The sequence below is a fragment of the Juglans microcarpa x Juglans regia genome, chromosome 3D (assembly GCF_004785595.1).
Source record: "Juglans microcarpa x Juglans regia isolate MS1-56 chromosome 3D, Jm3101_v1.0, whole genome shotgun sequence".
NCBI classification, from domain to species: Eukaryota; Viridiplantae; Streptophyta; class Magnoliopsida; order Fagales; family Juglandaceae; genus Juglans; species Juglans microcarpa x Juglans regia.
The window spans coordinates 7,429,010-7,444,249 of record NC_054598.1 but is presented as its reverse complement, the minus strand read 5'-3'; the positions used below and the strand labels follow the sequence as shown (position 1 = coordinate 7,444,249).

The 15,240-nt window shown below is 37.7% G+C and overlaps 1 protein-coding gene across 3 annotated transcripts in view; it reads left to right on the top strand.

Annotated features, from left to right (window-relative positions):
* The window catches only part of LOC121256047 (phototropin-2-like), a 32,287-nt gene extending 17,966 nt beyond the window's left edge, over positions 1-14,321 (top strand). For all 3 annotated transcript variants that reach the window (XM_041156658.1, XM_041156659.1, XM_041156660.1), the window contains exons 15-24: positions 949-1,029; positions 1,571-1,674; positions 2,066-2,115; positions 3,228-3,334; positions 3,814-3,936; positions 4,143-4,194; positions 12,328-12,440; positions 13,346-13,486; positions 13,674-13,792; positions 13,936-14,321. In XM_041156658.1, coding sequence (XP_041012592.1) covers positions 949-1,029; positions 1,571-1,674; positions 2,066-2,115; positions 3,228-3,334; positions 3,814-3,936; positions 4,143-4,194; positions 12,328-12,440; positions 13,346-13,486; positions 13,674-13,790 — 888 coding nt within the window. In that variant the 3' untranslated portion in view covers positions 13,791-13,792; positions 13,936-14,321. The remainder of the gene's footprint in view (positions 1-948; positions 1,030-1,570; positions 1,675-2,065; positions 2,116-3,227; positions 3,335-3,813; positions 3,937-4,142; positions 4,195-12,327; positions 12,441-13,345; positions 13,487-13,673; positions 13,793-13,935) is intronic.
* The last annotated feature ends 919 nt before the right edge of the window (positions 14,322-15,240 follow it).

Genomic DNA, 15,240 nt, shown 5'->3' with positions numbered 1-15,240 from the left:
ATGCTACAAAAGTGACACATTCCATGGTGGAGTTGCTCAGAATGATGATAATCTGTGGTGTTTTCTACATTTGAAAGTTTTATTAATGTCATTAGCTCTTCATAGATGCAAAAGTAGGTATGTAAAACATATGAAATAAGTATGTCTATGAAAAGTAAACACATGTTTGGAAATCGTTTAGTGCTTAGTGAAACTATTTCATCTCTAACTAGTCACTTTGCTGACATTGACATTCAATTGTGACGAAGTTTTTTTTCGAAATGTCCCTATATTGGTAAATGTGGCCAAGTTATGAATCATTCGATTGTGGTTCCATTATTAGTTCTGGGGTGAAGGATTTCAGCCCGTGGTCCATATCCTTGGATAAATTTTTTTTTTGATAAGTAATCGATAATATTATAAATAGAGATAGGCAAAAACCCAAGTGCACAAGATGGATACAAGAGCTAAAACCTATCTAGGTCAATGAAAGGGAATCTAGAAAGTCATGAACATTCAGGCCATTAAAATCTAAAGCAATGGCCCATAGCAATAAAGAAATTCTTGACTGTAAATCTATAGGCTGCTAGGAACCAGTCTGTTCGCTGTCACAATGTTCTTAAAACTGGTCAACAGATGATGAAGAAAAAGTGCCATATATAATAGATTCTTTCATAAATTGGAATAGTTGTTACAATTCCAGATTATATGGCAATTCACACTGAAATCTGTTTCCCTTGTTCAAAATTCGGCACTGTGATTCACCATGTTATTTGAATTACACAGATAATTTCATACTTGTGCATTTGGTGCACATATCCTCAGTGATGTTTAATTGGGAGCTTTGTTACTTCGTTCATGCGACACACATCTAAATGCTTAGATATGCACACTTATAGTTTTGCAGAATTGTGAATTCATACAACTTTATCTTTCTAACGGTCATATATTATTGTGGGTGTTGTACAGGTTCATCGAGTATGCATTGAGAGGGCAATCATTTCACTACTTGATCATCCTTTTCTTCCAGCACTCTACACTTCATTTCAGGTCTTCTCATTTTTCTACATATAATCTTTTCATACTAAACTTAAAAATCTATATGCCCAAATACATAAAACAATGATCCAATCATGCAAGCATCCTAGTTTACACATTTTCCAAGTCATATGTTTGGAAATGTTCCCATGATGACATCAGTCTTCCTGATGTGTATGGTAAGAGGTTGTGCTGTAGTATACAAGATATGTACCCAAAAATATTCAAAAAGTGTTGCTTATGTTTAAAATTTTATTTTCAAAGGAATTCTTACTGGGAGTACACAGATCCAAGTATAACAATATCCTTGAAGAAGTATCTCAGATACATAGGGGAAAAACAATATCAATAATAAACATTGGCACACCAAGATGTATTTGGGAAGAGTGGGAGCGGTTGCTTCTTTTTCCTTTTAGTTAAACCAATGGTGGAGCACCCTTTCTTATTATAATCTGACATACTTTGTTTGTGCCAGTATGGGAATTTTCCTTGTTGGTTGATAATACTGATTTGTACCGCATTTGAGTATACTGATCTCTCTTTATCTCCTCAGACTTCTACACACGTTTGTTTGATAACAGACTTTTGCCCTGGTGGAGAACTGTTTGCCTTGCTTGATAAGCAGCCGATGAAAATTTTTAAAGAGGAATCTGCAAGGTACTAAAGCTATACATCTTTCAATGCCAAAGAAATTTATTGCTTAACGGTCATTAAAATTCACAATATATAACAGGTTTTAGCTAGTTGAAATTCTTGAATCTACTGGAATATCAAAAGTTGAGATGAACTGTAGGATATGGTTTTCACAACTAGAAATGTTATGACTTTAGATATACCTTGCAATCTGTCTCCAACATGGGATTGCTGATTGTTAAACCGGTCCTGTGAAGCACAGATTGACTCTTTGTACTTATGAGTTATGGGTTTTTTTTTTTTCTCTTTTCATCAAAGTACGGAAACATCTTTCTCTTATCTGGATATCTGTACAGTACACTTCCTAGGTACCTGGCCTTTTATTATTTCTGTGCTAACTTTTCTTAATCTCTAGGTTCTATGCGGCGGAGGTTGTCATTGGCTTGGAGTACCTCCACTGTTTAGGTATTCCGATCTCTAATGTTCTTACTGTATCACTTCTGTTTTTTTTTTTTTTTTTTTTTTTTTTTTTTCGTTTCCTTGGACTTATATAGTTATTTGAAGGAAACCATCGGGAACTTCTATTTGCGAGTGCTGCCTAGGACAGTGGGTATGAGATATAAGAATCGTTTCATATCCTGACTCCAAAACAATAGGGAATTTAACGTTGGTTATTATTAGTGGAGGGAAAAACATGAAAATATCTCATTATTTCCATTACTATATTCTTTTATTCTCAAACTAAAATTGGAAATCTTCTGCTCTTCAGGCCAAATACACACGGTTGTGTTTGTTTCTATATATGAATATTTATGTACTTGCTTACGCTTATATTTATAAATGGAACTGAATTATAAAGTGGGAAACACAAGTCTTCCACGGTTTTATTATAGTATCATGACTGCTGCTTCCTCACTTTATTTTAGCTATTGTTTTTATTCATGTCTAGCTTGGTAGGTAAGTATAGCAAAGATACGCTGTTAAGATGGATGACATGGAACTTTAGGAAATGAAGAATAAGATATAAAATGTAATCTTTCTACTTTAGTCTCTCTTGTATACGTCTTGTGTATATGGAAGATGCCTATTGACTTCATCAATAAAACCCTTGATCACTTATGAAGTGACATTTTAACCACAATTACTAAAGTGACCTTGAGATTAATATGTCAGGTGGGACACTTAACTGATCAAAACAGAAGAGGCAGAATTTGTGTTCCCAAATACTTGAGGATTAGGATGAGGCATGGTGTGACTGATTTTCTTTTTGCGCATATGCATATTTACAATGTGCCGCCTGTGTTTTTGTAAACATTATTGAGTTGATATATGATAACTTGCTAGCATTTTCTTCTGCAAAGCAACAGTTAAGCATATTGAAAATGCCTCAAGGGTTTTGCCAGTCTTGTTATCACAACATACTTTTTGTTTTGTTAATTTGCAACTCAGTTGATCTCAGACTTTAAGTGGTGTAATATACTCCCTCATTTCCTTTATCAATCTTCAATTCTGCATCAATTATGAGGAAGACATTTCAGTATTGCACTTATTAGTTTTGTTCCCATGCCTTTGTACAGGAATAATTTATCGTGACCTGAAGCCTGAAAATATTTTGCTCCAGAAGGATGGACATGTCATACTAACTGACTTTGATTTATCATTTATGACATCCTGTAAACCTCAAGTATGTTACATTTTCTGTCAGAAGATTTTGTGCTTTACTTTTTTACAGACTCGGAGATAAGATTCTTGTGTTTCCTACATGAGGGTTACTGATCTTCATTACAAATCCACCTTGAGTTGACAATGAAAATGAAATAAATATAAAAATAGTGATAAAAAATTAAAACAAAAGTAGCTTGTCAATGTTCTAATCTTTCACAGGATAGTTGCTCTTTCCTTATTGAAGCGTCATGCATGGAAAATCTATTTTGTCTTTGACAGGCCGTGATTGAAGCCACAAATCCTTCTTTTACCCATACTCTTCTAAATTGTATATGTTTGTTTTCATGGAATGGTGGAAGTATGTGGTTCATTTCCACCTCAAATTTGTGGGCAACCTGAATGACATGATCTTCTAAGTTTATGCCATTCTGTTTGATAATTATTTGAGGCTTGAAGTGGGAGCTACTCACTGCTCTTGCATGCTACTGTGTCCTGCAGATTCTAACACACCCACTACCTAGTAAGAGGAGGAGATCTAGGAGTCAACCACCACCAACATTTGTTGCAGAACCAGTTGCCCAGTCAAACTCATTTGTTGGAACTGAAGAATATATTGCTCCTGTATGGTCAATCTTTAATTTTGATAAATGTTCATGTGCTTCATGACACTCCTAGTGCTTAGTTTATCATATCAGAAAGACCATAGTTTTAGTTTCTGTCAGATTCTAGAATTCTTGGGCAACTATTTAAACTAACTTGAAGCACAGGGGCACTAATATTTTATGCACTTATTTCTTTTCAAGGTGCTTATAGATACTTGATTTCAGGAAATTGTTACAGGTGCAGGACATAGTAGTGCCATTGATTGGTGGTCTCTTGGTAAGCACATACTCAATCATGATATACAACTCTTATGTGTTTTGTCCGTGATTATTTCCATTTGCCTAATTATTTGTTCTCTTGGTACTTTAAATTATATTCAAATATCATTTTCCCTTTTTTTAATGATTCACATGTAATGTGCCGGAAGATTTAAGATCATTGATAAAATATGACATTAAAACAGCATGTTTCCCTCAGCTGTGTTTCTAATGCTCATCCCATTAACTTGTCTTTTTCTCAATGTTGTTTTAATTCTTGTGGCTAAAAAATGTCTTTTATAAAGGATGTGCAATTATGATTAAAACTTTAATGATAAATATCAGAGCACTGCACTAAGCTCATGCATTTAAGGCATAAGCCTGTAGACATAAGGCATTAATATTTTTTTTAATTATTACAAATATATAAATATAGTAACAACTAGAAAGAAAAAAAGAACAAAATGTTTTGTTAGAAAGTCTTGAGCCTATTTATATGAAAAAATGAAGGAAAATCATCAACTGCTCATCATACCCAGTTTTATTTTATTTTTATGACGAGGGAACCACCCCACGACAGAGCCCTTAGGACGCACCCATGGAATCTAAACTCCCGGGGAGACTAGCACATCAGCCCAGTTTTATTAATATCACCCTGAATAGTGGTTAACATACACAATATGAGGCCTATGCCTCATGATCTAAGGCATAAAGAGCTCATTTTTAATATGCGCTCAAGAGGTGTATGCACAATGAGGTTCCTGATTATTTTTTTTTTTATAAGTAAATGATAGTATTAATAAGAATAGGCATAACTCAAGTACACAAGATGGTATACACGAGGTAACACCTATCTAGGAAGAAGAAAAGGAAACAAGAAAGTCATGGATACCAAGGCCACTAAAATCAATAGCTATGTCCCATAGAAATAAAGTTCTAACAAAGAGTGATCTATTATCTTCTAGAGAGCGTTCCTTGTCTTCGAATGTTTGGTCATTTCGCTCTTGCCATAAGCACCATAGAATACATATAGGCACCATTTTCCACACTGCTTTGATTTGTGGAGCACCTCCAAGATTTGTCGAACTAGCCAAGAACGCAGCCACTGTGGCGGGCATTACTCAGGCTAGCTCTAGTCTGTAGAACACATCATCCCATATCGCTCTAGCAACCTCACAATGCAGTAGAAGATGATCCACAGTCTTGCCACTCTTCTTGCACATACAGCACCAATCTACTATGGTGACTCCACGTTTCCGTAAGTTATCCATCGTCAAAATCTTTCCTAGAGAAGCCGACCAAGCAAAAAATGCCGCTTTAGGAGGTGCCCTATTTCGGTAAATCCTCTTCCATGGGAATTGATTATCCTGTGAATGTGTGAGAGATTTATATAGAAAGAGCGAATCGAGAAAAAGCCTTTACTTGTGGGTATCCACCACAACCTATCAACTCCTTGAGTGCTTAGTCTCATGGAATATAGAAGACGAAAAAACTCCTCAAAGCCATCAACCTCCCAATCTTGGGCAGCTTTACTAAAGTTCACATTCCACTGTACTTGGTCCTCGGATATCACCATAACATCAGCCACTGAAGCTTTTTTTTCACATGCAATCCTGCAAACTGAGGGGAATGAGTTCTTAAGGGCATTATCTCCACACCATAGGTCACTCAACTCACTCCAGAAGTTAATTCTAGAGCCATCTCCCAACACAAGTCTAGTGTGGCGAGTGAATACCTCTCATCCCCTTCTAATAAGCTTCCAAAGTCCTATTCCATAGGCCCCACTCACATCTCTAGTGCTCCAATCCCCCTACACACCTCCATATTTAGAATCAATCACCGACTTCCATAAGCTTTCCGGTTTCTTAGTATATCTCTACAACCATTTCCCAAGTAATGCCCTGTTAAAAATCCTCAGATTTCTAATTCCCAATCCACCAGAAGAGATAGGAGAGCATATCTTATCCTAGTTGGCTAGGTTGAATTTGAATTCCTCCCCCATACCACTCCACAAGAAGTCACGATGTATTTTCTCAATCTGTGATGCCACACTAGCTGGAATTGGGAATAAAGACAAAAAATATGTTGGTAAGTTAGACAAAGTGCTTTTGATTAAAGTGATCCTACCACCTTTTGACAAGTACAGTCTCTTCCAACTAGCCAATCTACGTTCAATCTACGTTCAATCTTCTTAATCACTGTATCCCATACCGATTTAGCCCTTGAAGCTGCTCCTAGTGGGAGACCAAGATAGCTCATGGGAAGATAGGAAACCTTACATCCAAGAATATTAGCCAATTGCCAGGTGTTGCTCACATTGCCAACAGGCACTAGCTCTGATTTGTTGAAGTTAACTTTTAGGCCTACTGTCGCTTCAAAACAGAGTAGGAGAGCCCTTAATGCCTGCATCTGGTTTTTGTTCTGCCTCACAAAAAACTAATGTGTCATCTGCAAACAATAAGTGAAAAATGTTTAGAATACCCCTATTGGGGTCGCCAACCGAGAATCCAGTCACACAACTATTGTTAACTAAGGCCGAACCATTATGCTAAGTGCCTCCATAACAATGACAAACAAAAGTGGAGACAAGAGATCCCCTTATCTTAGGTCTCGCAAGCTATTAAAGAAGCCAACTGGGCTGCCATTTACCAACACTGAAAACTTCACTATTGAGATGCACCATCTGATCCACGAGCACCATCTCTCCCCAAATCCACATCTTCCAAGCAAGTATATTAAGAAGTCCCAATTCACGTGACATAGGCCTTCTTCATATCCAACTTACATAAGATCCCCTTCTTGCCAGATTTTAATCTACTGTCTAGACATTCATTGGCGATGAGAACTGAGTCCAGAATTTGCCTACCCCTTACAAATGCATTCTGGGGTTTCGAAGTGATCTTTCCCAACACCTCTCCTAAGCGGTTTGCAAGCACCTTAGCTAAGATCTTATACACCCAATTCACAAGACTAATGGGCCGATAATCTTTCACTTCCATGGCCCCAATTTTCTTAGGAATAAGAGAAATAAAAGTGGCATTTAGGCTTTTTTCAAATTTTCCAACCAAAAAAAATTCCTGCAACACCTTCATTAAATCCTACTTCACCACGTCCCAACATGTTTGGAAAAATCCCATGGAGAATCCATCAGGGGCCATGTGTTTTATCTCTAACCATTTTCCTCACCACTTCAAGGACCTCTATCTCCTCGAAGGATCTCTCCGACCAAGAAACATTTTGTGACTCTATGGACTTAAAGGCTAGTCCATTGAGCTTTGGCCACCATCCCACTTGTTTAGTAAGTAGATGTTTGAAAAAACCAGACACTGCTCTCGAATCACAGAAAGCTCCGTACAAGCCATGCCATCTATATTCATCATCTCAATGTTATTAGTTCTCCTGTGAGAGTTAGCCATTCTATGAAAGAATTTCGTACTTCGGTCTCCTTCTTTTAACCACAGTGCTCTTGATTTTTGCCGTCAAGAGATCTCCTCCAATAAGATAACCCTCTCTAGCTCTGACACTAACTCTGCCTTCTGAGACATCTCTTCCAAGGAAAACGCCCAACCCTCCTATATCTCCTCCAACATAGACTTCTTACGGTCACCCATATCGCCAAAGGATTGAACATTCCAAAGCTTTAGATCTTGTTTCAAAACATTTAGGTCTCGTTTGAATTCAAAACCCACCTCAACTTATCTCAACTCATTTCATTTCATAATTACAACTTTATCAAATTTTCACACAAAATATAATAAACAATTCAACTTTTATTCTACTATTCACAAACCATCTCAATTCATCTCTGAATCCAAACCACTCATTAGCTTACCTGCCAAAATGAAACTAAAAGTGCCGTGGATCTGGTATGAAGACCACCATTGTCTAACCCTGTCCACAAAGCCTTCAGTTTTCAGCCACAAATTTACGAATTTAAAATACTGACGTCCTCCTTGAATACCACCACGATCCAGCAAGATAGGAAAGTGATCCGAACAAAGGCGAGATAGCCTCTTTTGACATAGGTCTGGATAATGACTCTCCCACTCCAACGAGACTAAAAATCTGTCCAGTCTAGACCACATGCACTGATTGGACCACGTGAAAGCTTCGCCAATGAGTGGAAAATCCATCAAACCCAAGTAAAAAATACACTCCAAGAATTCGTAGCCTACTATCTCCTGACTGTTCTCCTGGGAACCTTGTTACATTAAAGTCACCGCCTATGCACCATGGAAGGTCCCACCAACAATGAACTCCCGCTAGTTTGTCCCATAAAAGTCTTTTATTGCTATCTGATTTCGGCCCATAAATACCAGCAAATGCCCACAAGAAATTGTCTTCCACATTCCTAAACGAACATGCCACTGTGTACTGCCCAATGAATTCCTCCATTTTCTCTATCACTCTTCTATCCCACATAACTAAAATCCCTCCTGAAGCCCCATCAGACGCTAAGTAGGCCCAATCCACATAAGTGCAGCTCCATAAACTTCGAACAATTCTTCTTGTAATATATTTCAGCTTAGTTTCTTGTATACATACAATATCCGCCCTCCACTCTTGTAGTAAGTTTTTATCCGAAGAAGCTTATTTGCCTCGTTAAGTCCTCGAACGTTCCAAGAAATAATTTTAGGCTTCATAACGATGATGCTATCCCCTTCCCATTAGATCTCTCTTTGCTTGAACTGCGCTCATAGTTTAGAGACCAAGTAGGGCTTGTTTGGATAGTGAGATGAGATGTGATAGTTTTAGATGAGTTGAATAAAATATTGTTAAAATATTTTTTTTAATATTATTATTGTTTTGGGATTTGAAAAAGTTGAATTGTTTATTATATTTTGTATGTGAATTTGAGAAAATTGTAATGATGAAATGAGATGAGATGGGTTTGGAGTGTTTTTGTATCCAAACGGGGCCTAAGTTTCTTGAGTTCCTTTTGTTTCTTAGAACCTGATTTCTTTTGCTGAACATTTCCAACTTCAATTACCGTGAGCAAGGCCATGAATTACTTCTCAAAACCTTCACATTCAATTCCCACACAATGTTGGATTTCCTTCACCTTATGCAAAACCCAATTTGAGATCCTATACTGACTTGGCAAAAAGCAATTGAGGGGAATAGGCTCCCCGACCGTGTCTGCTGTCACTTCCCTGGGTGTCCACTGGGACTCCAACACCCCATCCCCGCCCCCCACCCTCAGTGTGCGGGGGGCAGACACTCCATCTGTCCCCCACCTCCAACCCCCCCGGATCCCCAAACATGTTTCTAGGCCCAAAATGGCCCAAAAACTGCTGAAATGGGCCTAGAAAATAACCCAAAAAAAAAAAAAATACAAAAAAATAAAATAAAATAAAATTACAATAATAAAAATAATATACAAATTAAGAGAAGATGAAGTACTACGTAATAAATTAGTAATAATAACTAAGCTATTACAATAATACAAATTAAGAGAAAACAATTACAAACATAAAAGAGACATTGTATCAACATTACAAATAAGTGAATCATTGAATACAACTAAGTGAGTTGTTTGACATTTGGGGCGGGTGGCCAAGGGAAAGACATGTAATTAGTGCTGCATGCTGTGAGATCATAAAATTGAAATATTTACAATTTAATAGGAAAATAAATTAGAATTATAAACAAGAAACAGAAATTAAAATTACGAACATATATTATAAATGAAAAAATTACGAACTAAAATCTGGCTAACCAAGATAAGAATAGATCATTTGAATTTTGGTCATTGGGCTTGGGATTAGGATTGAGGCTTGAGCTGCGCATATGACAATAAGATTATAAAAGCTAAAAAAAATACAAGAAAAACAATTAGATAACAAAAATTATATAAATACAAAAAATAATTAAGGGACAATACAGTTCTTTATAAATACAAAAAAAATTATACAATTCCTCATACTTCATAGTTTCAGAGGAGTGCTTGGATGTGCAGTTCTTTATATCTTTGAACATTGGAACTTTTCAGAGTGAGAAAACAGAGAAAGGGCCAGGGAAGGGGGGTTCTTAACACCCCATACCAGAACGACGTGTTGGTATGGGGTGTTTTATAAAAAACCCCCAGCCATAAAACGACACCGTTTTTTCATATACAAAACGACGTTGTTTTATGATTGGGTTTTTTTTTTTAATATAAATACATATATGATATATATATATTTATTTATTTATTTAATATAAATACATATATGATATGCAGGGCGGGAGAAAATCGGGGCGAGGCTAGGCCCTCTCTTTTGCTGGAGGCCCATGTGGGGGCGGGGCAACGGGGTGTAGGCCCCGCTGCTCACCCCTACCAATAGCACTCCCCTTCTTCCTCAAAACCACTGTGACTACCATACCACTCAGAGGGGTCACTTACAGGCACCAGCATCTAAGAAGGCTCCACTGTGGCCTCAACAATACCCTCAGCTTTAGAAAACAACACCTGTGCTACTTCAAGGTGCTGTGCAACCTTTGTCGGAGGGGAGACCACTTGGATCTCAGGTGGGGACTCACCCTTTCCATCTATTGGCCTCGTTTGTCCTTGCTTGGCCTGAGATCCGACGTCTGACTGTATGACATCAGCGAGATCCAGTTATGGGTTTGTTGCCTTCGACTTCCCTTCTATCACCTCTATCGTCTGAGCTGCTGTCGAAGGTTCCATGGCCAGCGTCAATTCTGTCGGGGCCTTTTCTGGCGAGGTCAGCTGCCTCCTACTGGTGGAAGGCCTAGGGCAGCCATGCCTCCCCCTCTAATTCTCCACACGGACTGAGCATCGGCTTTGGCCTTCCCTCTATTCTCCCCCACAGGTTGAGGCCTAGATGATCTGCCCACAGCCAATCCATTCCTTTTCAGTGGCCCTATAAGCCGAGACCCAGTGTATCAACCCAGGTCCATTGGGTCCTTATTAGGTCCCGTGGGTAGAAGCCTAGAGTAATTGCCCACATTAGGCCCGTAACACCTTTTTGCATCTAGCCCAGACCCATAGCCTTGTCTTCCTCAGCGCAGCCTATTAGAGCAGCCACTTGCTCTTGTAGAGCTGTCAGTTGAGATTGTATGTCCTTCAAGGTACTGTGCACGCCATCACCTGCCATATCGACAACGGGCCTGCCACCACCTCCCTTCCAGTGCTCACGTACTGTACCAGTGTTGTGAAGGGCCATTTCTGTCCCCTTACCTTGAGTGTCTCATGGAGGCTTGCTTTGAGCCACCGCCGGCCACTCCACATATTTGCTCATGGGGCTGCACCAGCACTGTCGACTGCACCAGAGCCTCACTATACGACATACTTTGTGTTTGGGTCCCCACCCCTGACAGTCTTTGTGATGCTCCACCAGTGTTACTAAACATGATTTCCTCCCCCGCTAAAGCCTCCTTCAGTGCACCTGCCAACCTCCTCCAACCCATTCCCTCCATATCTTCCGACTTCTGGTATAAGTAAAAAATTTCGCCTTCCACCCCCACTGTACTCTACTAGCACCATGAATCGACCATTAGGATTTGAGCACCTCTGTGCAATGAAGCTCCTAGCACCCTCCCTTGATGTAGTGTAAAAATCCTTCAAAGCTTTAGCAAACCATTTCACCGATACCATCCCAAGTCTCACTTTCTTTACTATCTTCCAACTTCTCTTTGTTATGAGCAAGGAGTTTCCATCCTTTTTGATAAGAAGGAGGTTCCGTCCTTTATCAATACAAAGGATTTTGATTCTATGACTGATTTTTTCCTGAACCCCATCAACTCTACCACACCTACAGATCACTGCTCCGCTGTGAACTCACTGCTGAAACCCAACAGACCTCATCGTAGTTTTTTTACCATATGGAATTTTTGATTGTAGTGGGGGAGAGAGCTTCCTGATTAAATTTTAAAGGAAAGGCATTTTACATTGAAAACAAAGGAATAAAGGCACTTTAGGATTCCCACACTCTGAAGTTACACTTTGGAAGGTTTATTGAGTTCTTTATATGGTAGAATCACACTCCATACTTTGATAGCTAAAAATATAGTGGGTGATCTACCTGGAGCTATAAAGAAACTCGTTCATTTCTTTATTTTTATAACAAAATGTTTTCTGTTCCAAACATAAAAATTGTCAACATAAATTTTGTTATCAATCCTTGAAGTGAATCATGTTTAAATTCAGGTATCTTGTTGTACGAGATGCTCTATGGTCGTACACCTTTTAGGGGGAAGAACAGGCAGAAGACATTTGCCAACATATTACACAAAGACCTGACCTTTCCAAGCAGCATTGCTGTAAGTTATGAAAATTTTTAATGAGCTCTGTTTGTGTATGGAAATATTTGTTTTACTGCCCAGCTGAAGCTTTATTTGTCTGATGATGTTGTCTAATTGAGTGGGTTAATGGTAGTCAACTTGACTTTTGGTTAAACTTGAACCTAGTTCCATCTTTTACACTGAAGAACAATACTTGGAATTTTCCAACAACAAAGATTCCGGATGACCTGATCGCCTACATTCTTACTACCAAAGAAGTGGGAACACTTTTCAAAGTTATGAGAGTTTTAATATAAAAAAATTACCACAAGGTTGTATGCTGGAATTTGGGTCCAGACCTTTTTTTGTAAGCAAGCAATTCATTATTTAGAAAAAAAGTAATCTATCCATTTTCCGAAGCAAAAACTGCTAATTGCCCTGCACTTTTTCTGTTGCTGATGCTATTAATCTTGACTTTGGCTGCTAGAGAAATGTTGGTCAGAAGAGAGAGTCTCAAACTGCTCACCGTTAATTGAAAACATGCAATTTACTTCAATCAATATTCATCTGAAAAGCCAGGATTTAAGGCTCCAGTCACTAATCTGAAAACTTTTCTGGAAAAGAAACATGAAATATACTGCTGCAAATGGTCCATCACTTTTATTTTTATGAAGAATAGCAACCGGAAGAATCATGGACATCATTTTCAAAGGAGTGGACTGCTATTATCTATGATAAAACTTATCCCACTGAGTCATAAGATCAGTAATAAGATGTGTATGATTTCGGGGATCCACGTTCTCGAACGCAAAGGCTTGTCTACCTTATGTTTTAATGTGACATAATTTATTTCTTTAATTTATTCTGGAAATGACTGGCACTAGCTTCTTTAACGACTGGATCTATCATATTAGACATGCATCATTCAATCCTTGATGTTGCAGGTAAGTCTTACAGCCAGACAGTTGATTAATGCCTTGTTGCAAAGAGACCCTGCCAACCGGTTAGGATCAAGCACTGGTGCCAATGAAATCAAAGCACACCCTTTTTTCCGTGGAATTAATTGGCCTCTGATCCGTTGCATGGTAGTCTACTTACATTTTTCATTAAAAGATAAATCTTCTCATCCTGGTTCTTGGAAATACTGATTTTGAAAGACTGCATGCTGAGGAACTAAAAGAAATTAATGTTTCAGAGGACTTGATACAAGCTAAAACATATTCTTTACCCATGCAATCACTTGTCCTGATCATCAGCCTTAATTGCATGCAGAGCCCACCATCATTAGATACACCTCTTCAATGCATTGGAAAAGATCCAAACGGCAAGGAAATACGGTGGGAAGATGATGGAGTGCTTGTTCATTCTATGGACCTCGATATTTTCTGAAGGTTTGTATTAATTGTTAACTGAAATTAGATCAACATTACGCTCATCTTCTTGCTGTCTCTGCAAATAGAAGCCAGAATTTGAAGCATCTTACTCCACTTCAGTGGTTACTATAATTATCATCTTTCCTGTATCAACCTTGCAGGAAGTTATTGTCTTACCTAAATTAAATCAGGTGATGTTGGAAGATGGGGCTACCTCAACTTGGAAGAAATTTCAGATCTTGGAAGGTAAGAGAAACAGCATCAGGAAGATTTGCTTTGTGATTTATTTCGGCTGTATAAAAGGGGGAAAGGGTGCATGGGAGGTATCAACGAATGAATTAGCACTTGCGCAGCCTCTATATATTCAATCTTACTGGTGATTATTCCATAGAGATCCTGTATTTATCAGACTGTTAATAAAATGTTATGAATAATCCTAAATGTGGCTCAGCACAGGGGAGCTGCCAGGTTCACCGACTCAATTCACTGCAGCTTTTACTGAAGGGATGGCCGCCGTCAAGGCATGCCTTACCATCTTTATTTTTTTTTTTTATAGGTAACTTATCTTAAAAAAACAAATGTGCCCTACAATGCATTACATAAAAAGCACTCCTGTTGAATTTGGGGATCATTATCCTTCACCAGTCCAAGGTAATGGAATTTCATACACACCTCCATATGATGAAAACTCAGCCGAGCTCAACTACTTGATTCCAGTAAGCAATACCATATTCACAATTCCTAGAGCCTTGCCTTATGAATATACCGCAAAAAATAATTTGTAAAGAAGCTTTTCGGGTGTTCCAGGCTTGGAGATCAAGATTTCACCAATTGATCTAACTTCATTAACGTGATTAAGCTGGTTGTGTTACTAATGGAAGAGAATTTGAAAATCGGAAGAAAATGAAAATACAGCAGTGAGGTTTGGAGCCTGGCACATAGCGTCTAAGGTCCCGTTTGGATACAAAAATTATTTATCTCATCATTACAATTTTTTAAAATTCTCATATAAAATATAGTAAAAAATTCAATTGTTTCAAATTTTAAAACAATAATAATATTAAAAAATAATATTTTAACAATATTTTATTTAATTTTTAACTTTTATTTAAAATAATTCCATCGAATCTCACTATCCAAATTAGCCTTAAAGATACACTTGGAACAGTGGAATGGTATAAGTTATAACTTTGTTTTGATAGGTTGGAGTGGTATTTGTAACACCCCGTATTTTAGTGTATTTTTACTAAAGGATTATTTTTATTTATTTAAATTTTATTCTCGTATTTTAAAATTGGTTGGATTTTTAATGAGTTTATTTCTAGGATTTTAATTAGTGGAAATTAATTTTTATGTGCTTTCTTAATATTTATTTATTGTTGTGCATTTAAATTGTTTTTCATATTTAATTAATTACCGTGAGATTTAATTATTTCAATTTGACTTTACTATTACGTTTAAATTAT